General features: G+C 48.5%; 1 protein-coding gene across 12 annotated transcripts in view; it reads right to left on the bottom strand.

The window, feature by feature from the left end:
• FRMD4A (FERM domain containing 4A) overlaps window positions 1-14,328 on the bottom strand; it is a 614,411-nt gene that overhangs the window by 92,163 nt on the left and 507,920 nt on the right. For all 12 annotated transcript variants that reach the window (XM_058682170.1, XM_058682174.1, XM_058682172.1 and 9 more), the window contains 2 exons: window positions 5,378-5,461; window positions 142-207 (listed from right to left, as the gene is read on the bottom strand). In XM_058682170.1, coding sequence (XP_058538153.1) covers window positions 142-207; window positions 5,378-5,461 — 150 coding nt within the window. The remainder of the gene's footprint in view (window positions 1-141; window positions 208-5,377; window positions 5,462-14,328) is intronic.

Below are 14,328 nucleotides of genomic sequence, written 5' to 3'. Positions count from 1 at the left end.
TATTTACCTGAAAATTGAAACTGCACCCTCGTCGCCCCCCCGGGAGTTATGTGTCTTTGCGAACAGAACTGAACAACCCTGCCACATGCTGTATGAACACACACAAACACAGCCTCGTGGGCACTGGGAGAGGCCACTTACTTTACAATTGCTTGACCTCTGGTCTGGCCGTTCAGTTTCTTGTAGTGCTCAATGACTCGGTCCTCACTAGAATTGCAACACAAAGACGGTGTTACATACGGTCCCTAGGTCAACGGTCAGCACCCTGCTGACGGAGAACCTTCTTCCGAACCTGAGCAACGTCCTGAGAAGTTCCAAGGAGCCAACAGCTCCTGGAGAAAGGATTTGTCCTGAAGTGGCATTTCTGAACTCAGCCTAAGTGAGGTGTTTTGGGCTACAGCTTTACTTGGGGTCAGCTCCCTGCAAGAAATGCTACCATGGCAGATGAGGAAGAAGCAGTGAGCATGTGTCTCCCTGGAGAGGGACACAGAGCCGGGGACAAGAAGAGGCCGGCTGGATGGGGATCAGGGGGGACGCTGTGGCAGAATGCCCACATCTTCCTCGTCCTCTGCATCCCCTGGATCCTGTCTGCACACGGCCTCACAGGGGAGGGCAGGCGCTGACCTCAACAGAATGCCCACGTCTTCCCTATCATGAATTAGTGGTCAGCGTTGAGGGCTCCCAAGGAGGATGGAAAATTCTGGGATTTGGGCCTGGCTAACACAATCCATGAGGCAATCCAAGGCCCAGAGAAGCCCTGGGAAACAGTGAGGCAGCTACCAGAAGTGAGATGGGAACGCCACGATGTCCTGAAATCTCAGCTCTAAAACAGCAAGAGACTGGCTTGTGCCTTGGGAGACACCCGCCAGCCAAACCCCTCTTTGACAGGGTGGGGGGCACGAAGGGACTCTCTGAGAAGGGACTCTGGTGCCCAGACAGCCATGGCGGCTGAAGCACAGAGCCAACCTGAGGAGTCACAGGGAAAGCACATCCCACCTGCAGAGGAGTCAAGTCCAAAAGACCCGGCCTCCTGCTTCTCCCCACCCCTTTCTCACCTCAGGCCCGTGGGCTTCATGACAGGAGGCAATGAAGGAGGGATGAACCCTCAAGACCTCCTTGGTTGGCCTTCGTTATTTATTATGAATTTGGTATTCCAGAGTTGATCTAAAGCCTTATCTGCCAACTTTTTGTTTTTTTTCTTTAGGAAAAAAAGAAAGGCCATTTCTGAGGGCCATGTGTTCTGTATGTTCACTAACTACCACGTGGGGGTAATTTATTGACTTTCCGATCGCTCTCTGAATCTTCAACGGGTCTCTCTTCATTTTTTTCAACGTTTTTTTTTTTTATTTATTTTTTTTTTTATTTATTTTTGGGACAGAGAGAGACAGAGCATGAACGGGGGAGGGGCAGAGAGAGAGGGAGACACAGAATCGGAAACAGGCTCCAGGCTCCGAGCCATCAGCCCAGAGCCTGACGCGGGGCTCGAACTCACGGACCGCGAGATCGTGACCTGGCTGAAGTCGGACGCTTAACCGACTGCGCCACCCAGGCGCCCCAACGGGTCTCTCTTCATTTCAGTATTCCGAAATCTGGTGTACGTGAAGATTACCTGACTTGACAAGAAAGCACTTTTCTAAACACCCCAAACAGGAACTGGCTAGCTCCAAGGAGGCTTCCTTTGGCTGGAGAGTCGTTTCGGTGGTTCCTGGACACCTGTTCAGAGAGGGGCAGATGCCCCTTTCTCCTTGGCTCCCAGACAACCCCTCCGCTTTGAGTGTGACAGAGCCCTTCTCCTGAGCAAAGTCTCCAGCAGCGTCGTGTTCGGGCTGGGCCCCCCACCTCACCAGACCTTCAGAGCGAGACCTTCAGGGTCTGCTCTTCTCCTTCCCTGCCCACCCCCTCAATCAGCGGCTGGGTTGGGCATGTTTCCTAGCACAGGGTTTTGAATTTTGTGAGGTCAACCTGTGGATCCAGGGGTAAGCAACTCAGGGGCGACAGGAGCCAATTTCCTTCCCAGTTTGGGGAGAGAAGGTCCCTGGGCGGCGAAGGCGAGATAAAAATCAACGTAGGGCTGTAGCTGCGAACACAGTCGAGGCTTAGACAAACACTGGTTAAAGTCAGAAACGCCGTCAGGCAGCTGTTCAGCTGTTTGCCAACTAAATGGCTTCTCAGGGCTTGACAGCTGCAGGAATCTGCCACCCCTCGTTTCTCTGTACCTCCTGATGACCCAGGCCATCTGTGAGACCACGGTATGCAGCTTCTCCTTCCCCAGCTCTCCCCGCTCTGAAACACCATGGACCCAGCACGCGCCATGCTGACTGAGAACCCACTCAGCTCCCTGCCCCCCTCCTCCTTCCTCTGGAATTTACAGATAGCCCAAGTGCACTGGCTCTGTGGACAGTTTCCCAGCTACCCTGGATCTCTGGTATGGAGTTATCAGTGGGATAACTGTAAAAAAGGCACCAGCCACAGAATCCCAAAACACTATTTGGAGGACACTGTGTTACATAGAGGAGGAAGACAGATGATTCCGGCCGACTGTGCCTAGCCACGTCATTCTGGGAGATCATCTCTCTGCAGGCAGCAGCCCAGAAAACCCATGGGGATGGAGATATGGTTCCCTGTCTTGCAGGAGCCATCGCCTGCACTGGTCAGTGATTTTGGAGTAAAGATAGATGCCCCTGCATACCCTGTAGGGGTGGTTTGGCCGGGGGGGGTGTTGTCCAGCATTTGCAAGCCAGGCCCTTGAGAGAATCCAGGTCAGGGCCCTGCTACTCCTCTGTTCTATGGCCCTGGGCGCGTAATTCTAACCGTCTGCGTCACCTGTCCCCCGATAGGGAAATCCCATGGAATAGAAGTCCAAGCTGGTTACACGCTTGGGGAAAATTAGCAGAAAGCATTACTGCACGATTACTCAGCATTATGATGTACCTTTCACTACATGCTAATTGCATTATGTGACTTCTTACTTCTGCTCTTGCTTACAGTCTGGATCCAGTAGGTATGGTTAATTCCACTTTATGGGTGGGAAATTGAGGCAGCAGAGAAGTAACTGAAACTTCCTGGGCTGTCATTACCCTACTATTCAGAGACGTGGCTGGGATTCTAAACCCCACAGCTTTGCTCTCTAAGCTGTGATGCCTTTCCCGACTAGTGTGGACGGGCTCCCTATGGCTTAGTCCAGCCTAAGGGTTGTCTGCCGCATCCGTGAAGTCTAGCGAGAGCGGGAGAGCCTGGAAGAAGGGCAAATATCCGTCGCCCTTCAGGGACGATCAGGGCAACATGAGGCTGTGGGCAACCCGATAGACTGTGGTGTCAGAGCGAGTGAAAGTCTCTTCCACCGACAAGGGGTCATGGTTAATCGTAGAGACGCGTGATGATGCTGTGGCCGAGGAAAGTCTACGGACACGCAAGTCTGTCTCCGGTCTACGAAGCACGAATAGCATTTATCCCTTCCTGAAGTCTTTGCTTTTTAGAAATCCAAATGAGTAGGTTGGAATATAGAGACCGACTTCAACCAGCCAACTGCAGTGAACAAGGCATTTTTCCGGCAATGCAACAACAAGATGGGCCATGCGGCTGGCGTGTCTGTGCATAGGCTGGGCTGTGCTCCCTGAGGGCACCTGTTTCAAAAATCTCACTTCCTCCGTTCCGTGCCTTCCCCGTGAGTACACACAGGGGCACGGGTGCCACTGGGTCCAAGTGAGGCCCAGGGAAAGCGCTGGCCGGGCCCCAGAGATTGGAGGGGTGTCGGTAAAGACGAAGCTGTTCATATGAACACAAAAGACGAGAGCGACATGAAGGAAGACATTTCTGTATTAGAAGTAACATGTGAGCGTGGAACAGACTGTGGAGATCACGAGAGAGAGACACACACAGAGACTGAGAAGGAGCTGGTAAGCATAGGGTGGACATGCCGGGAAACAAATGAATGAGGAGGTCGCTGAGGGATGGTTTAGATTAAAAGCAACTCTGACCCCAGAAAACCCAGCCCCCACCTGGCAAATTCATCCCCTTCGTGCAGGAACTACTGGTCTCCAGAACTATATTCTCGTGTCTCTAAGTCTTTCACCATTGGTTTCCCCAATATGAACAGCTGGTGGGGGAGGGGGACACGGACGATGAGGCCCAGGGGACACAGGGGACCGGGGAGAGGGCGGCACGGCTCCATGAGCGAGGGGACAGGAGCATCGTCTGTTGGTGTGCACAGGTGCAGGCCGCCAAGCTGGCAGCGTGGGAGCGGACACACGAACGGGTAGTCTGCAGGTGAGACAGATTCTGTCCCTGGGGGGGCAGGTTAGGATTCTATAAAGCCACTATGCATCCACCTCTATGTTTGTGCAGGACGTGCAGCAAAAAACCAGCTCAGAGAGATGAGATGGTGGGGGACGGGGTGTGCCAGCGCCCCGGGGGCAGGGGGGCTCTCTGCCCCTGGGACTCAGCGTCTCATTTCTGCTCCCGCTGCCCCATCGCTTGGTCTCTTGAGGAGAAACGACCTGTGGCCCAGAGTTGAACCCGCTAATGCCGTGTGCATCACCACCCGCCCTAACCCAGCCATTGGAATCTCTGGGAGCCACCTGAATAACTGAGCCACTAGTGTGCTGCCTGCAAAAGTGTCCAGACGAGACGAAATGTTAGCAATCCAGACGCTGCACAAAGCAGATTCAAGAGGTGTTTACAAGCGTCGCATGTTACAGTTTATCAGGACTGACCTGCGACTTTTGTTTTATTATTACTGCTTTTGTTGTTGTTGTTAATAAAAGCACTCATTGCTTGTTGCAAAGGACTCAGAAGGAACAGGAGGGCCATGGCAGTGCACTCCTCCTGGGTCGGTGGTGAGGGCCACCCGGGGACACAGGCCCCACCCGATCGTGACCGGAACCACAATCCAGGACCCTTTCGCGCGCCTGTTTTGTTCGGAATCAGTAATCCGGGGCCTGACGGATGAACTAGGGTGTAACGTTCCACGGCAGCCAAATCAGGAGATAAGAAACATTGTGGGAAAATCAAAGAATCAATCTCTCTCTTCTGCAAATGAAAAAAAAAAAAATCCCGCAGTTCTCCCACATCTCCAAACCTCACACATCCTGTCATCAAATGACAGGGATTCCAGAATGAAACTCGAGCAGCACATAAAAGGGTCTCCAAGGAGGCAAAGCATCCAAAGTGAAATTTTAGACGGTTTTTTTTTTTTCTTAAGAGAAAGAAAATAGAAAATGGCAAACCATGCCACTTAAATACATGCTGAAAATGGTCTGGCCAAGACCGAAGCCGCTTCTACAAGTTGGAGTGGGGCCGGCTGGGGTCCTGGTGCCCCGGCCCCTAGTGCCCCGGGAGGGCTCGCTCCTGATGGGTGCGCCAAGGGGGTGCAGCTTACCAGTAGGCCAGGGAGGGGTGCTCCTTCAGGGCTTGAGTGGGGAGCGCCGGCAGCTTCTTTAAGTCACTCCTCACCACCTCATTGCTGGAAGACAAGGAGGGTACACAGGCAATGCCAAGGAATGGTTCACCCTCCGAGAAAACCACCGCACTGTGTGATCCACCCCGCCCCGCCCCGGCGGCCTCAGCCGAGACCCCACATCTGTTCCCTTTTAATGAAAACTGGACGGGGGAGGGGGGTTGGAAGGGGTGCTCCCTTTTAATTGATTGATTTAATATAGAGGAAAGAGAACACACGAGGTGCAGAGCCCAGCAGGCCTCTCCTCTGGGGCACAGAACAGGACAGGGCATCGTGCTCACAGATGGCCCGTACGTGGAGCGGGGCACACGCCCATGGCCCCTGAGCAGCACGAATCTGGGAAGAGAAGGGTCGCCAGTGTCCGTGGGAGAAGCTCCTGGGGTCCCATCACGGGCTCTGGGGGCCCCAACGGGCAACCTGACTGCTTCTCCTTGAGAGCTGTTTCCCTCAAGAACACACAATGCTGGTTTTCTCTGCTCGGATCGTCTGCACACTGGAGACTGTTGTCCAAAATATGAGAAAAAAAAAAAACCTTCTGCTTTTGGGCCACCTGGGTGGCTCAGTTGGTTAAGCATCAGGCTTTGGCTCGGGTCACGATTGCACAGTTCTTGAGTTCGAGCCCCAGCATCGGCTCGCTGCTGTCAGTGCGGAGTCGGCGCAGATCCTCTGTCTCCCTCTCTCTGTGCCCCTCCCCTGCTCGTTTCTCTCTCCCTCTCTCCAAAATAAATAAAGATAAAAGAAAGAAAGAAAGAAAGAAAGAAAGAAAGAAAGAAAGAAAGAAAGAAAGAAAAGAAAGAAATGACTCTTGCTTTTAACAAGACCTGGAAATGACTCCAAGAGTGGGAAGTGGATTATCTGATCCTAGACGCAGGTCCCGGCACCAGAAATTCTGTCCCCCCATGCTCCCATGCTGTCAGGTTAGAAGGACACTTAAAACTCCCCTAGTTGTAACCAGGCTTCTTCAGAGGCTTGACTCCTCTCTGCACCCTCAACAGACCTGCATCCCCACTGGGCCAGTGCACTGGGGTCCGCACGCACTCTTCACCTCCAGAGGCAATTACTGGCCTCCTCCTTGGGATGGCTTTGGCCTTTACAGAGGCTCACGGCCCCTGCCCCGCTGGCAAGGGCTCACCCCGTGGAGCCTGCCTTGGTCCACAGTTCTAACCAAGGCCACAGTAGCAGCTTCTGTGCTCCTCGCACAGAGCAAGGCAGATGCTGGCCCCTGGGAGGCTGAGCGATAACACCAAGACAGCAAGGAGACAGGAGCTCAGGAAGTACATGTGAAGGAAGGACAGAAGGGCAGCACAGTCACAGATGGGGAGCTCCTGAGGCAGCTGGACAGTAGACACCCCGACATCCATGCCGCAGACTGGAGGATGTGCCCTTTGGGAGAACCCACCCTCCCGGAAATGCTGCCCCGGGCAACGGATCACAGCGGCTACCCTTTGCATACCAAGTGCCAGTGGGCAAACCATTCCAGGACTTTCAGTTCGGTTCATTTATGTGGTGACAGAGAAACACACGGGGCGGGGGGGGGGGGGGACTGGGTGGGGACAAGCTGCTCTCAGGGTGCTTTCCAAGTGGTCTGAGAAATGGTGTCAGTGGTGTTTCTGAACAGCCGACCAGAAGAACAGCTCAACGTGTTACCATATGATTCAACAAAACCAAGCACTACAGCTGCTGTCACCTACATGGTAAGGCAAGGATTTATCAATTAATCGTTAAAAACTTGAAGGTATTTGGGGAGCCCCTGCTAGACGGGAAAACAGTGTAGGGGGCTCCAAAAAAGATAAGGCACAGTCTTTATCCAAGAGGCGCTCGCGAGTTAGCAGGGCGGCATGAGCGGGAACAGAAAGATTACTGATTAAGGGCAGTAGTCGATCACGTTGATTCAAACAACGCATGCGATAGCTCAGAGGAAAGAGAGCCCCTGTGAGCTCTGGTGGAAGCAGCAGCTTTGGGGCAGGGCCTGGGTGGAGTAAAAAAATAGGAGTATCATTTTCATGGAGTTCACACGTACCCAGTAGGCAACGGCCAGCCACTGGGGGTTTTCAAATGGGTGAGCCCCCTGTGTTTGGGAAAATTCAGTTCCCAAGCAGGGTTTGGAATTTTTACTCGCATCCTATTAAGGCATCGTTCAAGCAAATACTCAGTTCACCGAACACCTGAGAGCCCGCGGGGATGAATTTCTGGATCTCACCTCCCCTGTTTCACCACAGGCACCCTGAGAACAGGGCTTCAATTCACTGATCATCAGCGGCACCTTACCTATCAAAAGCTACTCACTCTTGTGGGATGAACTCGTGCTGGCCGAAGCCTCGGGGGGAGCAAATTCAGCTGAAGCTGGAGTTTGGGTTTTCTCACACTCATCACATTTAGAGTATATTTGGGGAAGGAGGAAGGTAAAGGAGGAAGGGATCGTCTTACGCACCAAACACTAGTTTGTTGGCAAACAAGTTTCCCCGATGACCATCGCAGGCTTGATTTCCTGGCGGGAGCCTGCCGTGGCTTCTCCAGCTCTCCCCCAGGGCAAGGTCACACGGACAAATACAACAAGAAATCAAGAAGGCGTGAAGCCCATCCAAATCCATTACATTCTGGAAGGGATCCATGGCTCTTAATCCTTCCCACAGGACAGCTATGTAGAAATGTTTTATTTGCCTTTCTGCTGTCTGTAAACATCTGTGCTAACTTAGAGGTGGTCAGCCCAGCGAAATGATCTGGCCCCACTCTGTGGCCACGTATCGGACGGCTGCCCTGATGGCAGACCCGGTCGCTGCATCTCCAGAGGCGTGGGAAGCTATGACCTAATGAACGTCCTAGAAGTCCCCAGTTTCCTCTTTCAGGGTCATCGACTCAGACATTTTCCCCCCAGAGTTCAGTGCACTTGATAAATGCCGATGTATAAGACAGCCTAAAATGGTTCATGTTCCATTTTTAGAAAAAGAAAAAAGGCCCCTTGGAGAGTCATTTGCTACACTGCGAATCAACCCGAAGTCTTCTCATTTTTAACATTCACCAGATTTTATTCCAAACTTTTGGGAAGTGGACTCTCAGTGTTGCTCTGGTCTTTGATTTAGGGGGATTTTTGAGATGATGTGTCTCTTTCCTACCACCTACACTGCTTATATCTGGGACATTCAAATGATCTACTAAGAATGCATTCTAAGATTTCTAGCAATATATCAAACAAGGAATTTGCTGCAAATAACAGCAACAACAGATTTAACCAAGATACCATAAAGCGAAGGAAGCAAAAATCAAATTTGATCAGAGGATTAGCAAAATCCACATGGGTTTGTTTCCCTTTAAAAAAACGAGGAAATACTTTTTCAGAAGATTCTCCTTAGGTTCAATGAGATGTCCATAATTTGCAGGACAAATCTGGGACACAGAGAAAATGCTTAGTGCGGCAGAATTCTTCCTGAACCCAGTGGTTTCGATGCACACGGCACTAAAACACAAAAGAGCGCTAAGCCCAGAAAGTCAAACCAGCGTAACAAGGAGGATTGTCCTGCAATTCAGGCGAGGCAACGTGATGCCTTTTCACTAACACTAATGCCTCCGTGTTTTATAAGGCTATCGTGAAGGTCAAGTTCCCCAGGGAGAGGGATTTCCTAAGTAAAAGAGCCCTACAGGTCCTCATTATCCGTAATTCCCAAATCCAAAAAGCTCTAAGAAACAGACATTTCTGTAACACCCTTGGTGGCAATCCTAACCTTTTTATAGGAGGCAACATTGGACCTTTCTCTGCCCCACTTGGTGCAAATATCCATGTTCTGGTGCAGGCACAGTAAGAGGTTAGGTTCCAGGATAGTGCCCCAGACACTATCACGGTGTTCAGGAACACCCTGAATTGCCCCCGTCTAAAATCTACAAATTTCAGAATTCAGAAACATCACCGACACCCTAAAGCTTCAGACCTACACTGTGGATCTGTACGACTTTATTCAATGGTACAATGAATCTAGAAAACTCTAAGATTAATAAGGCAAGTTGTATATTTTTTTCTTCTTTGCTGATCTTTAAAAACCACGCAGGAAACAATTTCTTTCCTTTTCCTTCCTCCCTTTTTTTTTTTTTTCCAACGTTTTTTTATTTATTTTTGAGACAGAGAGAGACAGAGCATGAACGGGGGAGGGTCAGAGAGAGAGGGAGACACAGAATCGGAAACAGGCTCCAGGCTCCGAGCCATCAGCCCAGAGCCTGACGCGGGGCTCGAACTCACGGACCGCAAGATCGTGACCTGAGCTGAAGTCGGACGCTTAACCGACTGCGCCACCCAGGCGCCCCTCCTTCCTCCCTTTTTGTTTGTTTGTTTGTTTGTTTGTTTGAACCAAGTTCAAGTTCTGGTTACAACAAAGAAAATGAGGTGCTTGCCTATTTTCTCCCAATCACATGCTTTTTTTAAAAGTGCGTAGGGAGGGCTGGAAAAGCTCGTAGCTGGGATGTTGCCTGTAACACTTCTCCTATCGTTGTGTGAACATTCGCAGACACTGGCAACCTGAAGACCCGCTAAGACTTCTCCAGCATGGGATTCTGGATTCTGGGTTTGGATCATGGATAAACTGGCTACCCTCCATGGAGGGGGAAAATTGCCAACATTTATGAATTGTGTGCCTTTATTTTCTGATGCTAACTACCAATTTATCTGAGTACAGACTTCTTCCTTGACGAGTGAGTTTGGCTTCCTAGGGTGATGCAAAACGTTTTGTGAGTTTCTAACATAGTTGGGAACTTGCAAAATTCGAAACAAGTTTTTAAACATTTTAGAAGTCTACAATCGAGGCAGCAATTACACGCAAATGAAACAAGCAGCAGCAACTGATTAACTTTCTACATCTCCCTTAGACTGGGAATCTTAATTTTGAAAAACTGACATAGTGTTATAGCCACGAGCCTTTCCGCTATTCACAAGGTCAACTCGAAATACCATATTGCTATTAAATGAATGCTTCACAAGAGAGGCAGCTGTCATAATACAAAATCTCCTCCTTACTTTATAGCTAAACGATTCCCATAGGACTTGAAGGATATAGTCCTACAAAATCCCCCGTCTGAATATTTTCCTATGCTCAGAAAATGTGATTTACACACTTGAAAAGCTCAGGAAAATGGAATTTTGTGCATAAAACAACGATTTATGTAACAATTTATAACTTTTCCACTTGAACATTTTGTTTCAAATTTTCACAGATTTTGTTCCTTTTCAAAAGGTCTTGCGGGCGTGAAATATTCCAGCTGCTTCTCGCTCAAAGTCCTTTCTTAAATCATGGGAAAACCATCACATACCCCTTCTCTCTCTCTCTCTCTCTCTCTCTCCCTCTCTTTTTGTGTGTGAAATAACATACGAGAATTACATACATTTAAATTATTCCCACAAAAACTCTCCTTTGGGCTGACAGATGTGTTTTAAGCTTAACAGAGGACTTTTCTACTAAGTTTCCAACAGGGACATTCGCAATTTGGGGTATTAAAGATACAATTCAACTGGTAAAGATATCAGTTCTATTCTAAATGTTCACTATTCCAAACCCCACTGTCTGAGTATTTCTTAGTCTACCTAAAACTCTCAGCAAATCTATTTTGCTTACTATACGATCACCGCCAACTAGTTTCTTTCAAGACACCATTAAAAAGTTGTAGGAAATGGGGCACCCTGGGTGGCTCAGTCGGCTAAGTGTCTGACTCTTGGTTTCGGCTCAGGTCATGATCTCACAGTTTCATGAGTTCGAGCCCCACATCGGGCTCTGCACTGGGCAGTACGGAGCCTGCTTGAGATTCTCTCTCTCCCCCTCACTCTCTGCCCCTCCCTCCCTCACTCCATTTCAAAAAGCATTAAATAATAATAATTATTATTATTTTAAGAGATAGAATTGGAAACCTGCAGGTTGATAAATGAGGACACAGCAAAATTTCTTACATACCACTGAACTCTGCTGGGCTAATAGTCTCTCACTTGGACCTGTGTTTAAGTTTGTGCAGATGTCATATAAACTGAACCCTAAGTACTCAATCACAGCGTCACTTCTTTTTCCGTGGCCGCTGTGTTTATTTTGGAACAGACAGAGCCTGCAGATGTAGGTTTTCCTTCCCCTGCCTCTCAGGCACATGACAGTCTCTGAACAGGTAAGCACCACGTGGCCCATGGACCTTTACATGAAATGCTCTTAACATCAGTCTTTTTCAGGTGCTGTTTGCTTACTGGTCCTGAGAAATGTTTTGCTGGTAGAATCCTGTTTTAATGATTAGCGTCAGTGCATCCGGTCCTCTATAACAAAGATATTTCCAGGGCCCAAGGGACGGCCCAGAGTAACAGAGCTTTACTGATATGGTTTCAATTAAATCCTGTTAACGAAAAAATTCTATAGAACAGATGTTTTTTACTGGTCCCTGTTAATGTTTGGATGGTTCTTTATACCAAAGGTAGTGTGACTCAGGCATTTATGTGTGCTGTTTGGCATAAAACATTTTTTTTTTTTAAATCAGTTCACTGATTTGGCAAAAAGTTTAAAATGATTTTTTTCCCCTCTTTTGGTGGCACCCTTCTTGAGAGTATCAAAAGGGTTGACAGAAAGTAAAGTGTGAAGTGATTCTCAACATCAGGAAGAGAGACTGGCTATGAGGGTTTTCAGTTAAGGTCCCCTTAGCGAAAAACACGAAAAATCAAGTTCTTGTGTGCAATGTAGCAATAAGTCTTCTGTGACATTAATATGTAACTGGGGCGCCTGGGAGGCTCAGTCGGCGAAGCGTCCAACTTTGACTCAAGTCATGATCTCAACAGCTTGTGCGTTCGAGTCCCGCGTCGGGCTCTGTGCCGACAGCTCCGAGCCCAGAGCCTGCTTCGGATTCTGTGTCTCCCTCTCTCTCTGCCCCTCCCCCACGTGTACTCTGTCTCTGTCTCTGTCTCTCTCTCAAAACTAAATAACACATTAAAAAAAATTGAATTACAATGTAACCATACAATTTGGATATCCTGTTCAGTTGATTAAACGCGGTGTTCCTGCACTGACCTTTTCGAGGAAGAGAATATTATTTTTTTCTATAATAACCCAAGGCTTTTCCCTTTAAATTTTTAAAATAGGAAATGTCAGTGTTCAGCACTCAAGCCACTGCAGTGTTTCTGATGCATAAAGTATGGATAAATCACGGAAAATGTGTGTTAGCTGATGAGTGTCCACGAGGGACGATCAAATGAGAACTTTTTGTTTTTAAACTGTGTTGATCCTTTTCAACCTAATATTTGCCTCTAGAGCTGGCAAGGATAGCAGGTCTTAGACTATTCAATTGTTTTTAAGCAGAAATGCCAACTCTACATTTCCTGATTGTGGAAGGACATCCATTTTTGTACACACACAGACACCATGAAGTGAAGAACGATTATTGCGCTGTGCTAAGGAAAATAATACAAGTGAGAAAATATTATTTTTCGATAAGGCTATTTCCCAAACCTTTAATGAGGGCTCACAAATCTGTCCACAATATGTTAGACTATGACATAGATTTCTTCCTGCCCCGGACAATACTTCTTATCGATCTCTATGTACCCCAGCCATTTCTTCTCAGCAACGCTCAACCCGACATCTCATGGTAAAGTCCAAGAAGATAAAGTGAACATTTCCATTCACAGGAAAGAAAAGGGAGCTTGGGAAGAATAAGCCTTCAGGGGTCTGCTGGGCAAGACTGAGTCCAAAAGCAGAAACAGAAGAGCCTGGGAGAGACAGGAGGAAGAAGAATTATGATTCCATGTTGTCCGTATACAGTTCTCCTTCTGGTAAAGTACCTTAGTACTTTTGACTTCTCCCTTGTCCTTATACTTCAAGGAAACTGCTCCCATAATTTTTAGATGTGTAATATTCATTCCACTCAAATGTAGTTGTGTATGTTCCCTGACATGTAAATCTACAGAATAGTCACATCTGGAGCAAAACAGCCTTTCAGGAAGTTCGATTCGGTACCCTCTGGCTATGAAAAGGTTACTTTGTCTTTTGTTGGCGACCGTTAGTTAAAAAGGTTCTTTAATCCTCTAGATTCTAGAATATCCTAGACTTAAGCCCTGGACCATGCCGCAGCGTTCTGTGCGATCGAAGCAGACCTCTCATTTTATTGATGCTGTTCAGGAAAACAGATTCTATTGACGGGTATGTATACAAGTCAAAGCCTTTCAGTTAAATATAATGCACAGAACTTAATGCACGGTCCTGCATGAATTATTATTAATAGGCCGAACGTAACTCTACAATACTAAACTTCTCAGACTAGGACACCTAAAACGCCTAATGTTCAGCCACCGAACTAAATGTGCTCAACGTTAATGCTTTGGGGATTTCCCTGGGTATAGATGGGAAAAGGCACCAACAAGGAATTTAGAATGACCTTCTCTTATTCCAAAACGCCAGGTCACTCTTGCACACAGACCGTGGGCCTGCTGCAGATGACAGGTGTTGATTAGGGCACCGCACGGAACAGATCACCTCCACCTTCCGCAACGGGAGGTCTACCCTGGCACATAGAGTGACCTTTCGGATAAGGTGTCTGACCTCTCCCTCCCGTGAAGGCTGTTTCTCTCCCCAGACAGCTGGGGACAAACAAACCAAGAGGCAGCACTTTGACAAATGAAGCTAAACCAGGATCCTTTGTTTCTCTGAGCCCCACGAGGTAGCATTCCACAGGCTCATTAAGGGACCATGAATTACTGGGAGGCCAGGCCTACAACTTCCTCCTCCCTGGCAATCCCTGAGGCCAAACGTTCCCAGGATCTGTGGGGTCAGACGACTTCACAGTTCACGTTCCATCCTGTCAGGGTACTCTCAAAAATAAATAATATCTACAGCAGAGTTCGGGGCTGGTCAAAGAAAAGGGGGGAAGAGTAT

The sequence above is a fragment of the Neofelis nebulosa genome, chromosome 8, assembly GCF_028018385.1.
Source record: "Neofelis nebulosa isolate mNeoNeb1 chromosome 8, mNeoNeb1.pri, whole genome shotgun sequence".
NCBI classification, from domain to species: Eukaryota; Metazoa; Chordata; class Mammalia; order Carnivora; family Felidae; genus Neofelis; species Neofelis nebulosa.
The sequence above is the reverse complement of the archived record's forward strand: the minus strand, read 5'-3'. Positions and strand labels throughout refer to the sequence as shown.